This window comes from Rana temporaria, chromosome 1, assembly GCF_905171775.1.
Source record: "Rana temporaria chromosome 1, aRanTem1.1, whole genome shotgun sequence".
Taxonomy (NCBI): Eukaryota; Metazoa; Chordata; class Amphibia; order Anura; family Ranidae; genus Rana; species Rana temporaria.
In genome coordinates, this window is record NC_053489.1 from 508445695 (window position 1) to 508463429 (window position 17735).

General features: G+C 41.2%; 1 protein-coding gene across 1 annotated transcript in view; it reads right to left on the minus strand.

The window, feature by feature from the left end:
- SLC7A11 (solute carrier family 7 member 11) overlaps positions 1–17735 on the minus strand; it is a 361100-nt gene that overhangs the window by 127367 nt on the left and 215998 nt on the right. Inside the window, 1 exon segment of the mRNA XM_040330993.1 lies at positions 2706–2829. Coding sequence (XP_040186927.1) covers positions 2706–2829 — 124 coding nt within the window.

A 17735-nucleotide genomic window follows, 5' to 3' on the forward strand; every position in this document is an offset into this window, starting at 1 on the left:
AAAAGATAATGAAAAAACATATATGTGACAATTAGGTAGAGGAATGCAAAACGCGTAGAGGCTGCTGATACCCACGGAATTGCACGCTAATCGTGAGGTAGGCGCTGGGGGAACACGAAAGGAACGCCTTTTACCTTCCATCTTGGCTTCACTTTGCATACATGGTTGGAGAAGCTTGGTGCCGGCATACGGGCACATTTAAATGTGAGTGCAATACCTGTTTGTTTTTAAATAGCCAATACATTTTTTACATACTACACCATGAGGGGCACTCCTCTTTTTTATGAGCCATTGTAGGAGAGATAGAGACCCCATTGGCACATTCAAGGCATCTGGCAATTGGTGAACAGACGTGTAAGAGGAGTGGTTATCCTGGGAATGAACCAAAGGCATTTGATTGATTGAGATCTGGTGAGTGGCCATTTCTAGCAGTGACGGGAATATCACAGAAGTGGTGTCATTATCGCTGTGTTATAAAGTCACGGGAGAAGCACTTGTATGAATATTTGACCAGCACACTGGGACTAATGAATAGAGGACCTATTTTGCAATCCTCTACCCAATTGTCACATATATATGTTTTTTCATTATCTTTTTCATATTATATTCTTTTCATTTTTTATTATAACACTTGTTTGCCGTGGATGGGCAGCCACCTTTTACATATTGGATAAGGGCACTAAAATAATATGTAAGCACTATGTCATAACTGTATGGGCAGATTCATGTAAGCTTTATAGTTTTATGTCTTTTCTGTGTGCTTTTATAATTTCTTTGAGAAGAATATTGGCACATTCATTTAAACAGAGGTGATACGTATCAATGACCAATAATTTAACCAGTACCTAGAAATAGGTGGTGAGAGAAAAAAGGGGAGCACAATCCACTTATCACACATATTTCTTAAAGGACCAGGCACCATTCAGGTGTCTTGAGCCCTCTTTCTTGATTGCAGCACACCCACTATTATAATTTAATATATTTTCATTTGCGCCAGCAATATCTCTACTGTTTTTAAATGCAGAAGTTGGAAGGATGGACAGCCGCACCTCCAAAAAAAACCTTAGGTTGTCTTTATTTAAAAAATAGGTGGAAAATGCACTACAAATAACAGCAAAGGGTGGAATACAGCCTACAAGTTTTCACACTGCGATCAGTGCTTAGTCATGGCTATCCATACCAGGCTCTTTAGGTCTGGTATGGATTTTAAAGGGGAACACTGCACCAAAAAAAATGGCGTGGGGGTCCCTCCCAAAATCCATACCAGACCTTATCCATGCATGCAACCTGGCAACCTGAATATGTAGTCTATGCTAAATGCAGAGTATATATATATATATATATATATATATATATATATATATATATACAGTACAGACCAAAAGTTTGGACACACCTTCTCATTCAAAGAGTTTTCTTTATTTTCATGACTATGAAAATTGTAGATTCACACTGAAGGCATCAAAACTATGAATTAACACATGTGGAATTATACATAACAAAAAAGTGTGAAACAACTGAAAATATATTTCATATTCTAGGTTCTTCAAAGTAGCCACCTTTTGCTTTGATTACTGCTTTGCACACTCTTGGCATTCTCTTGATGAGCTTCAAGAGGTAGTCACCTGGCACAGCACCCCATCACTCTCCTTCTTGGTCAAATAGCCCTTACACAGCCTGGAGGTGTGTTTGGAGTCATTGTCCTGTTGAAAAATAAATGATGGTCCAACTAAACGCAAACCGGATGGAATAGCATGCCGCTGCAAGATGCTGTGGTAGCCATGCTGGTTCACTATGCCTTCAATTTTGATTAAATCCCCAACAGTGTCACCAGCAAAGCACCCCCACACCATCACACCTCCTCCTCCATGCTTCACGGTGGGAACCAGGCATGTAGAGTCCACCCCTTCACCTTTTCTGCGTCGCACAAAGACACGGGGGTTGGAACCAAAGATCTCAAGTTTGGACTCATCGGACCAAAGCACAGATTTCCACTGGTCTAATGTCTATTCCTTGTGTTCTTTAGCCCAAACAAGTCTCCTCTGCTTGTTGCCTTTCTTTAGCAGTGGTTTCCTAGCAGATATTCTACCATGAAGGCCTGATTCACACAGTCTCCTCTTACCAGTTCTAGAGATGTGTCTGCTGCAAAAGGTGGCTACTTTGAAGAACCTAGAATATGAAATATATTTTCAGTTGTTTCACACTTTTTTGTAATGTATAATTCCACATGTGTTAATTCATAGTCATAGTTTTGATGCCTTCAGTGTGAATCTACAATTTTCCTAGCCATGAAAATAAAGAAAACTTTGAATGAGACGATGTGTCCAAACATTTGGTCTGTACTATATATATGCATGGGAAAGTGTGCTGAAGACTGTGGTAAGGAAAAAGGCTAAAGAGTATCAGGATATGTCTGAACAGTGTATTCTCCACTGTTGCCAATAGCCAGCTAAATTTGATGAAATACTGTACATACATTCTAAAATTTGTATAAATGCCAAACACATTGTGCTGCTTACATCCTGTGAATGGCAAGTTTTTCCACCACAAATCTATGCATGGTTATTAGTTTACATGAAGATCTCACTTATTCTTAGGTTTGAGACAAACAGATTACAACTCAATAAATATCATCATAGCAATTCAAATATCTGCATAAAAAGTATCTGTAGATTACCAATTACATAGGTTTTATGTTTTCTTACCACAGCAACTGCACTGGAAGCTAATAGTTCTTCTGCTGTAATGGTTGTATAGTAGGCCACATTGGTTAAGACATACCCAACTGTTACAGTTCCCATTGATATACATATTGCAAGTGGGATGTTTCTACAAAAGAAAAAAAAGATGTGAGAGGGTGAAAATAAAAACAAATATATGTTTATGTTACTATTGGACAATGCGGTCATAGGTTAAATGCATTCTGCATATGTAATATTTGTTCAGTAAGGCACACTGAGAGCACACTGAGAGCCTGCTAAGAAAGGAAACAACTTTTCTGTGTGAAGGGCTGTAGTAAAAGAGAGAATAAGACAGAAGAGGCTGCATCTACTCAAACATCAGAGTAAAGCCCTGTACACACGATCATTTTGTGTCCGATGAAAACAGACCATTGGACTGTTTTCAACGGTCAAACCGATCGTATGTGCAGGGCCCCATCGGTTTGTTTTCCATCGGTGAAAAAAAATAGAACATGTTTTAAATTTTTCCTATGGATAAAAAACCAATAGAAAAAAACGATCGTCTGTGTGGAAGTCCATCGGTCAAAAATCCATGCATGCTCAGAATCAAGTCGATGCATGCTCGGAAGCATTGAACTTTATTTTTCTCAGCACGTCGTAGTGTTTTACGTCACCGTGTTTAGACACGGTCGGATTTTTGACCGATGATGTGTAGGCAAGACTGATGGAAGTCAGCTTCATCGGATATCTAACGAAAAAATTCATCGGATTAGATTCCTTCAGATATCTGATCGTGTGTACAGGGCATAAGGGAACTGAGAAAGCCCAGCTTGGTGCATGAAAAATAAGGACTCGATCTGGGAACCTTAGGCCAGATATATAGGTATTTCTCTTAGGCCCCGTACACACGTCCGAGGAACTCGACGGGCAAAACACATCGTTTTGCTCGTCGAGTTCCTTGTGAAGCCGCCGAGGATCTCGGCGAGCCGAAATTTCCCATTGAACAACAAGGAAATAGAGAACATGTTCTCTATTTCCTCGCCGAGATCCTCGTCGGCTTCCTCGGCCAAAAGTGTACACACGGCCGGGTTTCTCGGCAGAATTCAGCTCCGATCGAGTTTCTGGCTGAATTCTGCCGAGAAACGCGGTCGTGTGTACGGGGCCTTACTCTGGATGCCTCTTCGATTCCCGCAAACACTGTAAATTAGGTATATAGCTTGTCTTATCCCCTTTCCTCCCTCTTCTTTGTCCTTTTTATTTTTTTTTCTCTGACTTTTTCCCCCTTTCTTTTTATTTTTCTCCCCTTCTTTAGGGGAGCCTAGTGATGTTTTGTAGGGGATTTATCTAGCAACATAGGATTTGGTTCAGAGTGTAATTCAGTATGTCAAAAGGATTCCGCTCCTGGTGCAGTTTGCACCAGGCACCAGGAGATTATAAGTATCCTTATTTCTTTTGAGTTAGCTTATATAAGGAGTCCTTTCTCTCTCTTACATCAATATATATATATATATATATATATATATATATATATATATATATATATATATATATATATATAGTTTAACTTTTAATACTCACATATTTTATTACAATGTATGATCTTTTTTAATTTTTAATTTTATTTATTTTCTCTCCTTCTCAAATCTGAAGGGGGGAGATTTTCTATCCCCCTCTCTCTGAAAGTCTTTTTTAGTTCCTGCTAGAGAAAATTGAGTACTGTCCGTGATACTTTTTTTATTTGCACTAACATACAATTTTTCAGGACAAGCTTTCGGGGTGTTACCCCTTCTTCAAGGTCCAAGCAGTTAGTTCCTGCTGACATTTACTAGGTTATGTCCATATTGATATGTATTGTGATTTATTGTATTTTTTTTTTTATTTCTAAAAAATAAGGACTGCCCCGAAACTACATTTTTATTGGCTAGTTGATTTTGTTTACACAATTGGGTAATTTCTGTCCTCCTAAGAGACAATTGTGAGTATATTTGTTACATAGTTAGCCAGATTGAAAAAAAAAAAAAGTCCATCCAGTTCAACCAAAAAATAAATAAAAACTACAATTCCTTATAAACAATTCTTCACCCACAGTTGATCCAGAGGAATGCAAACAACCCCAGCAAAGCATGCTCCAATTTGCTACAGCAGGGGGAAAAAATCCTTTCTGATCCCCCGAGAGGCAATCAGATTTTCCCTGGATCAACTTTACCTGTAAAGGTGAGTACCTAGTTACAGGGATTTTTTTTAGCTGGAACTTGGTGGAATTTAGTTCCACCACCTCTGGCTCAGACACTCACTCTGCTCTCTGCTCACCACTATCACTTGTAAACACAGAAGTACGGCTTCTGTGTTTACAAATGACAGCTTGTCTCCCAACAACTCCCACAGATCTGATCTCCTGAACATCTCTCACTGAATGCAGAATTGGGACAAGGGAGATGCAAGTGTCCCGGGGTGCAGTGCGGATGCTGACACCGCCACTGGATGATCTCCCTGTGAGTAAGAGAGGCAGAGCCACCTACAGTGCTTTGGGGGGTACTAGAGAAGAAGAGGGGTGAAAGTGAGATGTGCATGGGCAGCTGTAGAAGAAGGCTGAACTCTGCACTCTGTGTATAGCCCACCCCTGAATGCTGCATTCTGTATGCAGTGGCCCCCTGAACTCTGCACTCTGTACTTGCTGTGTACTGTACTATGCATTCCTGGTATGTAATGCCCCTTTAAGACCCTCCCACTGTTAGTGAAATTTGATGTGGTCTGGAGGGTGTGTGCGTAGGTGAGGGAAGGGAGGCTTTGGGAGGTCGTGAGTTCCTGCACCTATTTTATGAGGGAAAAAAAGCCCTGCCTAGTTAAATTATGTACATTTAAGAAAGAATTCAGACCTTTTTTAAAGCAATCTACTGAGCTGGCCAGAACCACCTCCGGAGGGAGTCTATTCCACATTTTTATAGCTCTTACTGTGAAGAAACCTTTCCGTATTTGGAGATGAAATCTTTTTTCCTCTAGATGTAAAGACTGCCCCCTTGTCCTCTGTGATGACCTTAACCACTTCAGCCCAGGAATATTTGGCTGCTCAATGACCAGGCCATTTTTTGCGATACGGCACTGTGTTGCTTTAACTGACAATTGCGTGGTCGTGTGACGCTGGACCCAAAACAAATGTACGTTCTTTTTTTTCACACGAATAGAGCTTTAGTTTGGTGGTATTTGATCACCTCTGTGGTTTTTATTTTTTGCGCTTTAAACAAAAGAGCAACAATTTTGAAAAAAACACAATTTCTTTTACTTTTTGCTATAATAAATATCCCACTTTTAAATACCCCTGAAAGAACCGGCATCTGTCTGATTACACACACAGATCCTTGTTCTTGGCACTTGCATAGACTCCAGCGGCGAGCCATGGGTGCGAGCCATGGGTGCCATGGGTGCGTGCGTGCGTGCCCCTAGTAGCCAAGAGGCAAAGAGACATAAGTCAACATCGCTTTTCCCAGCCGTGCCATTCTGCCGCAGTAAAACTGCGGCGGCTGGTCGGCAACCAGTTAAACTGAGTAACTCAACACCAAGTTCACTTTATGGACCACTTATGTATTTGTACATGTTGCTCATATCCCTCCCTTAATTTCCTCTTCTCAAAAGGGAATAAATTCAGTTCCTCTAATCTTTCCTCATAGCTGAGCTCCTCCATGCCTTGTATCAGTTTGGTTGCCCTTCTGTGCACTTTCTCCAGTTCCTTGATATCCTTTTTGAGAACTGGTACCCTAAACTGAACTGCATATTCCAGATGCGGTCTTACTAATGATTTGTACAGGGGCAAAATTATATCTGTCTCTCTCTCTCTGGAGTCCATACCTGTCTTAATACAAGAAATAACTGCATATTCTTAGCCCCAAAGTGCATAACTTTACATTTATCAACATTAAACCTCATTTGTTCTTGGACCCCTTCTCTTCATCTACACCTCGTCCCTTGGTCACTTGATAACCACCCACGGCTTCCAATGCCACTTATACGCCGATGAATCTATCTGTCTACTCCTCACCTCACTCACTTACTAACTGACATATTAGCATGGATTTCGCACCACTAATAACCCCCCCCCCCCGCCCGTGACCCCCTCCATGACTTTTCCATCAAAATCAACAATGCAACCATTAGTCCCTCCCTTCACGCCAGGGTACTAGGTGTAATCCTAGACTCTGACTGGTCATTTCAGCCTCAAACCCAATCGTTGTCAAACGTTTGTAGAATTCACATCTGTAACATCTCTAAAATTCACCCCTTTTTAACAATTATAAGCCACCAAGCTCCTCATTCACTCCCTTGTTATCTCTTGCCTTGACTATTGCAACTCCCTTCTCATTTGCCTGCCTCTCCATAGGCTATCCTCTCTTGAGTCTATCATGAATGCTGCTGCCAGACTTATCCACCTTACCAACCGCTCAGTGTCTGCCAACCCTCTCCTCAAATATCTACACTGGCTCCCAATTACCCAGTGAATTAAATTCAAAATACTAACCACAACATACAAAGCCATTCACAACTCTGTCCCCAGCTACATCACCAATCTTGTCTCCAAATATCACCCAAACCGTCCTCTCCGCTCTTCTCAAGACCTCCTACTCTCAAGCTCTCTCGTCTCCTCCTCCCATGCTCGTCTCCAGAGCCTCTCCCATCCTCTGGAACTCGCTACCTCAATCTGTCCGGCTATCCCCTACTCTTCAGGTGATCCTTGAAAACTCGTCACTTCATGGAAGCCTATCATGTCTCTAACTAATCTTTTACCACTTCCATCAGCTCATTCCCCACAGTTACAACATTTTGTACCACCTGCCCCACCCTATTAGATGTAAAGCTCTTCTGAGCAGGGCCCTCTTAACCCTCTTGTATTTTATTGTATTGTAACTATATAGAATAATACATATTGGCCTAAATTGATGAAGAAATGTGTTTTTTTACATTTTTTTTATTGAATGTATTTTATAGCAGAAAGTAAAAAATATATATATATTTTTTTTTTTTTTCAAAATTGTCAGTCTTTTTTTGTTGATAGCGCAAAACATAAAAACTGCAGAGGTGATCAAATACCACCAAAAGAAAGCTCTATTTGTGGAAAAAAAGGACATACATTTTGCTTGAGTACAGCGTTGCATGACTGCGCAATTATCAGTTAAAGCAATGCAGTGCCATATTGCAAAAAAAATGGCCTGTTCATTAGGGGGGTAAAACCTTCCGGGGGTGAAGTGGTTAAAGAGTTTTTCCAGGACAGAGTTAATTATTTCCACTAACCAAGGAAGGCTTTTCAGTGATTTGTAGGCCTCAGCTCATTAACTTACAATGGAATGCAAAGATCAGCTGAGCTGCAGCAGACTTGCTAAGGGTAGCAGTGCCATAGATGCCCATTTTCTTTTATAAGTATCTCTGGCAGCAAATCCCCAAACAAGCAGTCTATTCAAATAAAAATAAATTCAGATAATGCCTTAAATTTCAAACAGCCCTTGGCTATCCAGTGGAAGTTAATGAGCTGAGGGATGTAAATCGCTGAAAACCTTCCTATTTAAGTGAAAAGTGTAAGTTTTTTTCCGGGAGAACCTTTAATAGTCTGTGTATATTAAATGTGTCAGGAATTTTATTACATTGTATATAGCGCACATGATACAAGCTACCAGTGTAAATACAAGTCTTAAAAATGAAATTGCAGTGCACCTCTGAGCATTACATTAACCTTGATATTTTTACACTTATGAAAGGGGAATATGAGGGAACATAACCTTTAAAAATGAGCCCCATCGAAAATAACTCACAGAGAGGAACTTTTTCTAGACTGTTATATGACATTTAAAATGCTGATGCTGTGCTCTTACCCTTTTTCAAGTCTATTCTGAATGCACTTGGTGGATGAAAGGAATTTAATAATGCTTTTGTGTTAAATAACACTTTTGTTTTTTAGTAATAATGTCTTATTTTAAACAGAAGAACAAAATATAGGAAGTATAAAACTGGAAACGCTAAAACCATTAAAGTAAGATATGGTGAAGAAAGCAACTGACCTTTTTTTATTACATGAAATTGTGGGCTACCCACTTTTACTGCATACTACAAGTTTTTAAAGAAAGAACAACATTTTTTCAGAACAATTACTTTCTGTAAAAAAAGGAACAAAATAATGAAATGCTATTTTTCCCAAGTACAAAGTATTAGGCTAACTGTGCCCCTGTTCAGTGCGTTGGAAGGCAGGGCTAACTCTCACTATTAAAGAAATAATAAGCCAGAAAAATATAATAGTGCTGTGAGTATTTACAAGGCATCTGAGCATACATGGCACCAGATATATAATTTATCCAGACAACAATCGGAAAACATAAAGCAAGTGATTAAAATGATCAACATTTAAAAAAAAAAAAAAGCATAGATTTTATTTTTTTGTCCTGGTATAACCTAACCCAATGTCTGTGCCAGAAAATATACTGTACATATTTTGAGTATTTTCAAGATTTTTTTTTAAAGTAGATCTAAGCTAAATGACATTTAGTATGCTAAAACACATTGGGCCAGATCCACATAGATCGGCACCGGCGCAGCGTATCTAAGATACGCTACGCCCCCGTAACTTACTTGGCTTTGTTTCAAATCCACAACGAATTTGCGCCGTAAGTTACGGCGGCGTAGTGTATCTCTGGCGCGGAATTCAAATCGGCGATTAGGGGGCGTGATTCATTTAAATGAAGCGCGTCCCCACGCCGAATGAACTGCGCATGCTCCGTTTCTAAATTCCCCGCCGTGCATTGCGCAAAATGATGTCGCAAGGACGTAATTTTTTAAACTTAGACGTGACTTACGTCCATCCCGATTCACGGACGACTTACGCAAAAAAAAGAAAAAATTCAAATTTCGACACGGGAACGTCGGCCATACTTAAAATGGCAAATCTAACTATACGCCGCCAAAAAGCAGCTTTAACTATACGCCGAAAAAAGCCGACTAGAGACAACGTAAGAGAATGCAACGGCTGCGCGTACGTTCGTGGATCGTCGGAAATATCTAATTTGCATACCCGACGCGGAAAACGACGCAAACTCCACCCAGCGGACGCCAAAGTATTGCATCTATGATCCGAAGGCGTACGAAGCCGTACGCCTGTCGAATCAAATCCAGATGCCGTTGTATCTTGGTTTGAGGATTCAAACTAAAGATACGACGTGGGAAATTTGAAAGTATGCCGGCGTATTAGTAGATACGCCGGCGTACTCTCACTGTGGATCTGGCCCATTGTTTTCTAAGCAACTTCCATGATTTTTTTTTTTATATATATAAAATGCCATTTTTTTTTTTTTTGCATCTGAGGCCCCGTACACACGACCAGTTTCCTCGGCAGAATTCAGCTTCCGACCGAGTTTCTGGCTGAATTCTGCCGAGGAAACTGGTCGTGTGTACACTTTCGGCCGAGGAAGCCGACGAGGAGCTCGACGAGGAAATAGAGAACATGTTCTCTATTTCCTCGTTGTTCTATGGGAGCTCTCGTCCCGCCGAGCTCCTCGGCGGCTTCAGGGCTGAACTGGCCGAGGAACTCGATGTGTTTGGCACGTCGAGTTCCTCGGCCGTGTGTACGAGGCCTCAGTGTCACTAATTACCTCCAGCTACTTCCTGGCTACAAGCACTTACGCAAGCATCTGCTGTAATCATTTTTGTTGTTGTTTTTAAAGGCGTATCCCTTGATAATGGGCTACACAAAGTGTGTCATGGGGGGCCAACGCGTTATTGCCGCCATGCCCTCGTGTATGGAGTGGCAGCCATTGCTGCAAGTCTGACCAGTTTGTTTTTGTTTTTATTTGCTACGCTACAGCTATGTACTTGTTTTTATTCAAATTTTAAATAAAATACTGCATAATATAAGAACTCTCATCATGGACCTCTCAGTGGTGAACCTTTTTAATGCAGCTTAAATGTTTCCATGGTTGATCCCCTAACTTAACGGACAAAAGGAACTGGGAAGGATTCCACTCTAAAGGAGTTTACTAAGGCTTACATTGATTTAACTTCTGATGAGTGTATATGTTGGTAGATGCTCGCGGACCATGACATTGTTTTACTACACCTGATGGAGTGTACTGGTTGTCTCATGCCTCGTACACACGACCAGTTTTCCAGTCGGGAAAACTGCCATCACAGCTTGTGGCCAGGAAAACTGGCCGTGTGTATGCTCCATGGCAGTTTTCCGTCAGGAAAATCGCCGGGAATCCCAGTGGAAAAAATGAAAACGTGTTCTCTTTTTTCCGGCCGCAATTCCCGGCGGTCTTTTTCCCAGCAGTTTTCCTATGGGAAACACTGCTGTGGAGAATACACATGGCCGGGTTTCCCGGCCAAAGCTCTCATGGCAGTTTTCCTGTTAGGCCCCATACACACGGGAGGATTTATCCGCAGATACGGTCCAGCGGACCGTTTCCGCGGATAAATCCTCTCGAGGATTTCAGCAGATTTTAATGCGATGGAGTGTACTCACCATCGCATTGAAATCCACGCCGAAATCCTTTCCCAGCAGTTTTCCTATGGGAAACACTGCTGTGGAGAATACACATGGCCGGGTTTCCCGGCCAAAGCTCTCATGGCAGTTTTCCTGTTAGGCCCCATACACACGGGAGGATTTATCCGCAGATACGGTCCAGCGGACCGTTTCCGCGGATAAATCCTCTCGAGGATTTCAGCAGATTTTAATGCGATGGAGTGTACTCACCATCGCATTGAAATCCGCGCCGAAATCCTCTGGCGATGATGTGTCGGGCCGTCGCCGCGATTATGACGCGGCGACGGGCGCGACGCTGTCATATAAGGAATTCCACGCATGCGTTGAATCATTGCGACGCATGCGGGGGATCCCTTCGGACGGATGGATTCGGTGAGTCTGTACAGACCAGCGGATCCATCCGTTGGGATGGACTTCAGCAGATGGATTTGTTGAGCATGTCAGCAAATATTCATCTGCTGGAAATCCATCCCAGGGGAGATATATCCGCGGATAAAGATCTGCTGGCGTGTACACACCATAGGATCTATCCGCTGAAACCCATTTGCTGGGATTTATCTGCGGATGGATTCTATGGTGTGTATGGGGCCTTAGGAAAACCGTCTTGTGTGTTGGGGGAAAAAGCTGCGGAGCCATTTCTTGGCATTCCCCTCGGGTTTCCCGGTGGTTAAAAGTCCGCCGGTAAACCGGTACGTGTGTACGAGGCATAAGGCTGTTTATATGCATACCTTTGGCAAGTGCATAATTGAGCAGAATTTAATCACTGGATGGTAACTTGTGCACATGGTAGATATCTATCCCTTACCAAGGACTGTTTTTATTCCCAAATATTGGGACTCACATCATACTATTTTGTAATTATATACTTATGTTGTTTTTTTGTAACATTTTTAACCATATCACAGAGCGCTGCACCTATTTATTTTAATTTTTGTTATTTAAGAGTTGTCTTGCTAGCAGCTTTATTCACTTTTGTATAGCACTCACTTTATATTACTGTTATTGTACAACATGGAGACAGTTGTCACTCTGTAACAGGGGGTGACTGAGCAAAGACCTCCATGAAAGAAAAAGTTTTTATTTTAATGAAATCTGCAGATTTAAAGTGAAAATGTTGGTATAAGAAATTAAATTGGAAGCTTCCTTCAAGGAATACAACGAATACTATTTCTACTGCTGCCCATACCGAAGGTCCATTTCTTCGAAGACCCAAGCTTTGCTGAAGAATGTTTAGAATCTAACACTTTTGGACTGGATTTAGATTCTAGCATCCACTGCTGCACTGTGTGGTTTCTTCTGCTGCCCGGTTTTCTGGTAGGAAACAGGGGCCAGAGAAAGATAGATTGGAACAAGGGGCCAGGCATCTGACATACCCACTCTTTCAGAAACTTGCTACAAAGCAGAGTTCAATGGAATTTGGTTGAGTTTGGTGGCACCAGCAGCAGTACAGATACCGTAAGTATTCATTGAGGTTGATTTATTAAAATCTGGTGCAGCTATGCATAGAAACCAACCAGCTCCTTTTTTTTTTTGTCAAAGCTTAATTGAATAAATTAGCTGATTGGCTACCATGCATAATTGAATCAGATATTGCCCTCTCCAGTTTTAGTAAATCACCCCCAATTGCTTTCTTTGAAGGAAATTGTTAATTTATTTATTTTTGTTTTATAATGTCTCACAGGCAGTAGCAAACTCACACATAAGTTGCACCCGCATATGTAAACGGTGTTCAAACCACACATGTGAGGTCTTACCACAATCGGTAGGGTAAGAGCAATAATTATATTACAGGACCTCCTCTGTAACTCTAAACAGGTAACCTGTAAAACATTTTAAAGCATCACCTATGGAGATTTTTAAGTACCGTAGTTTGTCGCCATTCCGCGAGCGTGTGCAATTTTAAAGCATGACATATTAGGTATCTATTTACTCTGCATAATATCATATTTCACACCAAAAAAAATTGGGCTAACTTTAATTTTTTTTTCTTTTTATTCATTAACCACTTAAGGACCCCATCACGCCGATATACGGCAGAATGGCACGTCTGGGCACAAGCACGTACCTGTTCGTCCTCTTTAAGTGCCCAGCCATGGGGTCGCGAGCGCGCTGTCGGCGGCGCGCTCACAACCCGTTCCGAAGCTCCGTGAGCGCACCCGCGGGACCCGCAAACCCGATCGCCGTCGGTGTCCCGCGATCGGTCACCGGAGCTGAAGAATGGGCAGAGGTGTGAGTAAACACACCTTCCCCGTTCTTCATTGTGGCAATGTCAGCGATCGTCTGTTCCCTGATAAAGACGATCACTGACGTCACACGTCCAGCCCCGCCCCCTACAGTTAGAAACACATATGAGGTCACACTTAACCCCTACAGTGCCCCCTAGTGGTTAACTCCTAAACTGCAATTGTCATTTTCACAGTAATCAGTGCATTTTTATAGCACTTTTCGCTGTGAAAATGACATTGGTCCCAAAAATGTGTCAAAATTGTCCGATGTATCCGCCATGATGTCGCAGTCATGAAAAAAAATCGCTGTTTGCCGCCATTAGAAGTAAAACAAAAAAATATTAATAAAAATGCAATAAAACCATCCCCTATTTTGTAAACGCTATAAATTTTGCGCAAACCAATCGATAAACGCTTATTGCGATTTTTTTACCAAAAATAGGTAGAAGAATACGTATCGGCCTAAACTGAGAAAAAAACGTTTTTTATATATTTTTGGGGGATATTTATTATAGCAAACGGTAAAAAAATATTGAATTTTTTTCAAAATTGTCGCTCTATTTTTGTTTATAGTGCAAAAAATAAAAACCGCAGAGGTGATCAAATACCATCAAAAGAAAGCTCTATTTGTGGGGAAAAAAAGGACGCCAATTTTGTTTGGGAGCCATGTCAGTTGCACGACCGCGCAATTGTCAGTTAAAGCGACGCAGTGCCGAATTGCAAAATGGGGCAAAGTCCTTAACCTGCATAATGGTCCGAGTCTTAAGTGGTTAAAGTGTATTTAAAAAAAAAATTGTGTTGGAAAGACTGCTGCGTAAATACAGCGTATTATATAAAATGTTTGGGGGTTCTAGGTGATTTTTTAGCAGAAAATACAGATTTTTACAAATGTCAGAAAAAGCCATGGTCAGCAAGTGGTTAAAAGACTGAACACATTTGTTGAGATTATATTAACAAAATAAAACGTATATGAAATTTAAGTATTTAGTTGTTTCTTAGGATAGCAAAGGTCAGATTGTGCACAGCCAGGAACTTTCTTGTACATTTTTTAACAATAAGCATTTAGGGACATAATAGTACAATTACAAGTATAGCTACATTCACATACCAGCATGCAGCAGTTTAACGTATGTGAACATAGCTATTGAGAGTAATAGGAAATACTTTAACTGCAGTGTGTACGTGTTAAAAATGCATACAGACTGCAGACAAAGAGCACTGATGTGAATGGAGCCTCAACGGTACTCAGCAGAACTATGATTACAATGTACAAGAATGTTGTTCTTTTTAAATTACAGGGTACGTTTTTATAAATGGCCTGTCAAGTAAGAGAAATGTTTCATTCATCCTTTCTGTGATACGCATGATGATATTACAAAGGTCAGTCTGTAACCTAATTACAAATATTATCTATCAAAGCATATATTTATGATAAATGACAAGATCACATCATGTGAAAATGTCACTATAAAATGGTTATTGTTTTTCTTTGCCTCTGATTTCTTTTCCCTTTCCCTATGGTAGAATTGTATATGAGAATCCTACAACATTCATATTGGAGCTTTTTCAAGTATTGTATCTTCTCATGACCTCAGAAAGTATTACACAAGAGTAAAAGTCATTTGAAGAGCAGTATGCATCCTAGCAGTTCTCTAGATATTTGCAGGGAAGATAAAGATGCTTCCATGTCCACGTTAAATCAGTGGCGGCTGGTGCTCCAAATTTTTGGGGGGCGCAAACAAACTGAAAAATAAAGAAGAAAAAACCCCCATCAATTTCAGCCTCACTGTGCCCATCAAATGCAGCCACTGTGCCATCAATTGCAGCCATTGTGCCCATCAATTGCAGCCATTGTGCTCATGAAATGCAGCCACTGTGCCATCAATTGCAACCATTGTGCCCATGAAATGCAGCCACTGTGCCATCAATTGCAGCCATTGTGCCAATACAATTCTGCCACTGTGCCATCAAATACAGCCACTGTGTCATCAATTGCAGCCATTGTGCCAAAAAATTCTGCCACTGTGCCATCAAATACAGCCTCTGTGCCATCAATTACAGCCATTGTGCCCATCAAATGCAGCCAAAGTGCCATCAAATGCAGGCAATGTTCCATCAATTGCAGCCATTGTGCCCATCAAATGCAGCCACTTGTGCCATCAAATGCAGCCACTGTGCCATAAATTGCAGCCACTGTGCCCATCAAATGCAACCACTTGTTCTCCATCAAATGCAGCTACTTGTACCCATAATATGCAGCCACTTGTGCCCATAAAATGCAGCCACTTGTGCCCATAAAATGCAGCCACTTGTGCCCATCATATGCAGCCACTTGTGCCCATCAAATGCATCCACGTGTGCACCATCAAATGCCGCCACTTGTGCCCATCATATGCAGCCACTCGTGCCCAACTAATGCTGCGAGTCAGGCAGCGGGTGATAGCTAGGCATCCAATAGTGGCCCTTGTGTCTTCAGCCAATCAGGTGACAGGTATCAGACCCATACTACTTGATTGGCAGAGAGGCAGTTAAGTATTAGAAAGGCAAATATTAATTTGCTTTTCTAACACATCTGGGCAGACTGCGAGCATAATGCTCTGTGCTCCGAGTCCACCTTTTTTGAAGCCTGTGCCATTAATCAGGTGCGTCAAAAAAACACCCCTGTTGCTGGAATTAAGGCACCCATCGTCCGGAAAGCGGCCGGACACCTGAATAGGGGTAGGCAGCGACAGCCATGGATAGATTCATGCAATGGATGAATCTATCCATTGGTCATAGAGTGGGTGGAGAGGAGAGAGGGGGCCCTTAATAGATGCACCGCCACTGCATTAAATACATTTTATAAAACATTTGTAATAAGAATACCCCAGACAAAATTTTTAGCACTGCATACAGCGGGGAATAATTAGACCCCCCTGTTGAGTTTTTAATGCTATGTGGGACTATGTGGATACAAAAGCGATCGCTTTTGTATGAACTAACCTTGAGAGCTGACCACAGACAGTACATTTTTCTAAAAGAACTGTGCAGCCCATTTTTCTTTTTAGTTTTTTTTTTCAATATAGTATGGAAGGATTAGATTAGGATAATTTGCTTAGTAAAGTATGAAAGGATTAGCCCTTCTTGGACTTGTACAGCTTGACATACATTTTCAATATTTTTTTTTTTTTTTTTGATTTTAATTAACTGCTCAATAAATTGAACACTTCTATGGTTTGAGGGCCTACTTATACAATCTATCATAATTATATCTATCAAAGACCATGAGGCCTCAGCAAAATCCATCAAGAAACTTGGTGGGAGAGCTTTTTTGCAGAGGAAACCGGTCGTGTGTACGTTTTTCATCAAGGAAACTGTCGAGGAACTTGACGAGCAAAAATGAGAGCAAGTTCTCTTCTTCCTCGACAGGAGTCTGAATTTGCTCGTTGTGTTCCTCATCGGGCTGGTTTTCGACGAGAAACTTGAGCGTGTGTATGCTAAGAAACCCTCGCTTGCTCAGAATAAAGTATGAGACGGGAGTAAAAGTAGCATTTGTAATGGAGATAACACATTTTTCAAGCTGTAACAGACTGAAAAGTGCAAATCGTCTCTTAACAAACTTTTACTTAACACGCAAACACATGAGATTAGCAAAACCAGCCCCCAGGGTTGTGCCAGTGGAATCGAACTTCCCCTGCCGTTGTATGTGTTGTATGTGTTGTATGTTTGAGAACGAGGAGATTTTGTCTTGACAGTGAGTTCCTTGGTCGTGTGTACGAGGCCTCAGACGACAGATTTGTTGGTACATTTTTTTGTGATCTGACATATAAAATCTGAAACTAAATAAGTTTGAGGTCAGTCAACACAAAAGTGATATTTTATCCATATATGAAGCCTCTTGCACAATAAAATATTTACATATTTGAGCCTTGGACAGTTGCTGGTGTTGTCACAGTGCACGGGGAACATATTTGCATGTCTGGTGGGAGTGTGATTTGATTTTGCCAATCTGGAATGCGATTTTAGGGATTCGTAATGAGATCTACAATGAGGCCCTCACCCCGTCACCCACTATTGCCCTGATAGCTATGCTTTGTTAAGTCTCAGAAAGAAAGTGGAATTCTACCTCTACGTGCCTCCCTTGTCCCTTTGGGTGGACATAGTTAATGACACCCTGCTGTTGGAGGAAAGTAAGCATGAGAAACGGACACTTGGGACAAATTTACCACTTTGTGGTATATCTGGATGCATTATTTCACCTCCGATAAATTAAAAAACGTGCTTCCTCGGTTAACTCCTAGGCCTTCCTGGGCTGCCCCTCCACACACCGCTCCTTGG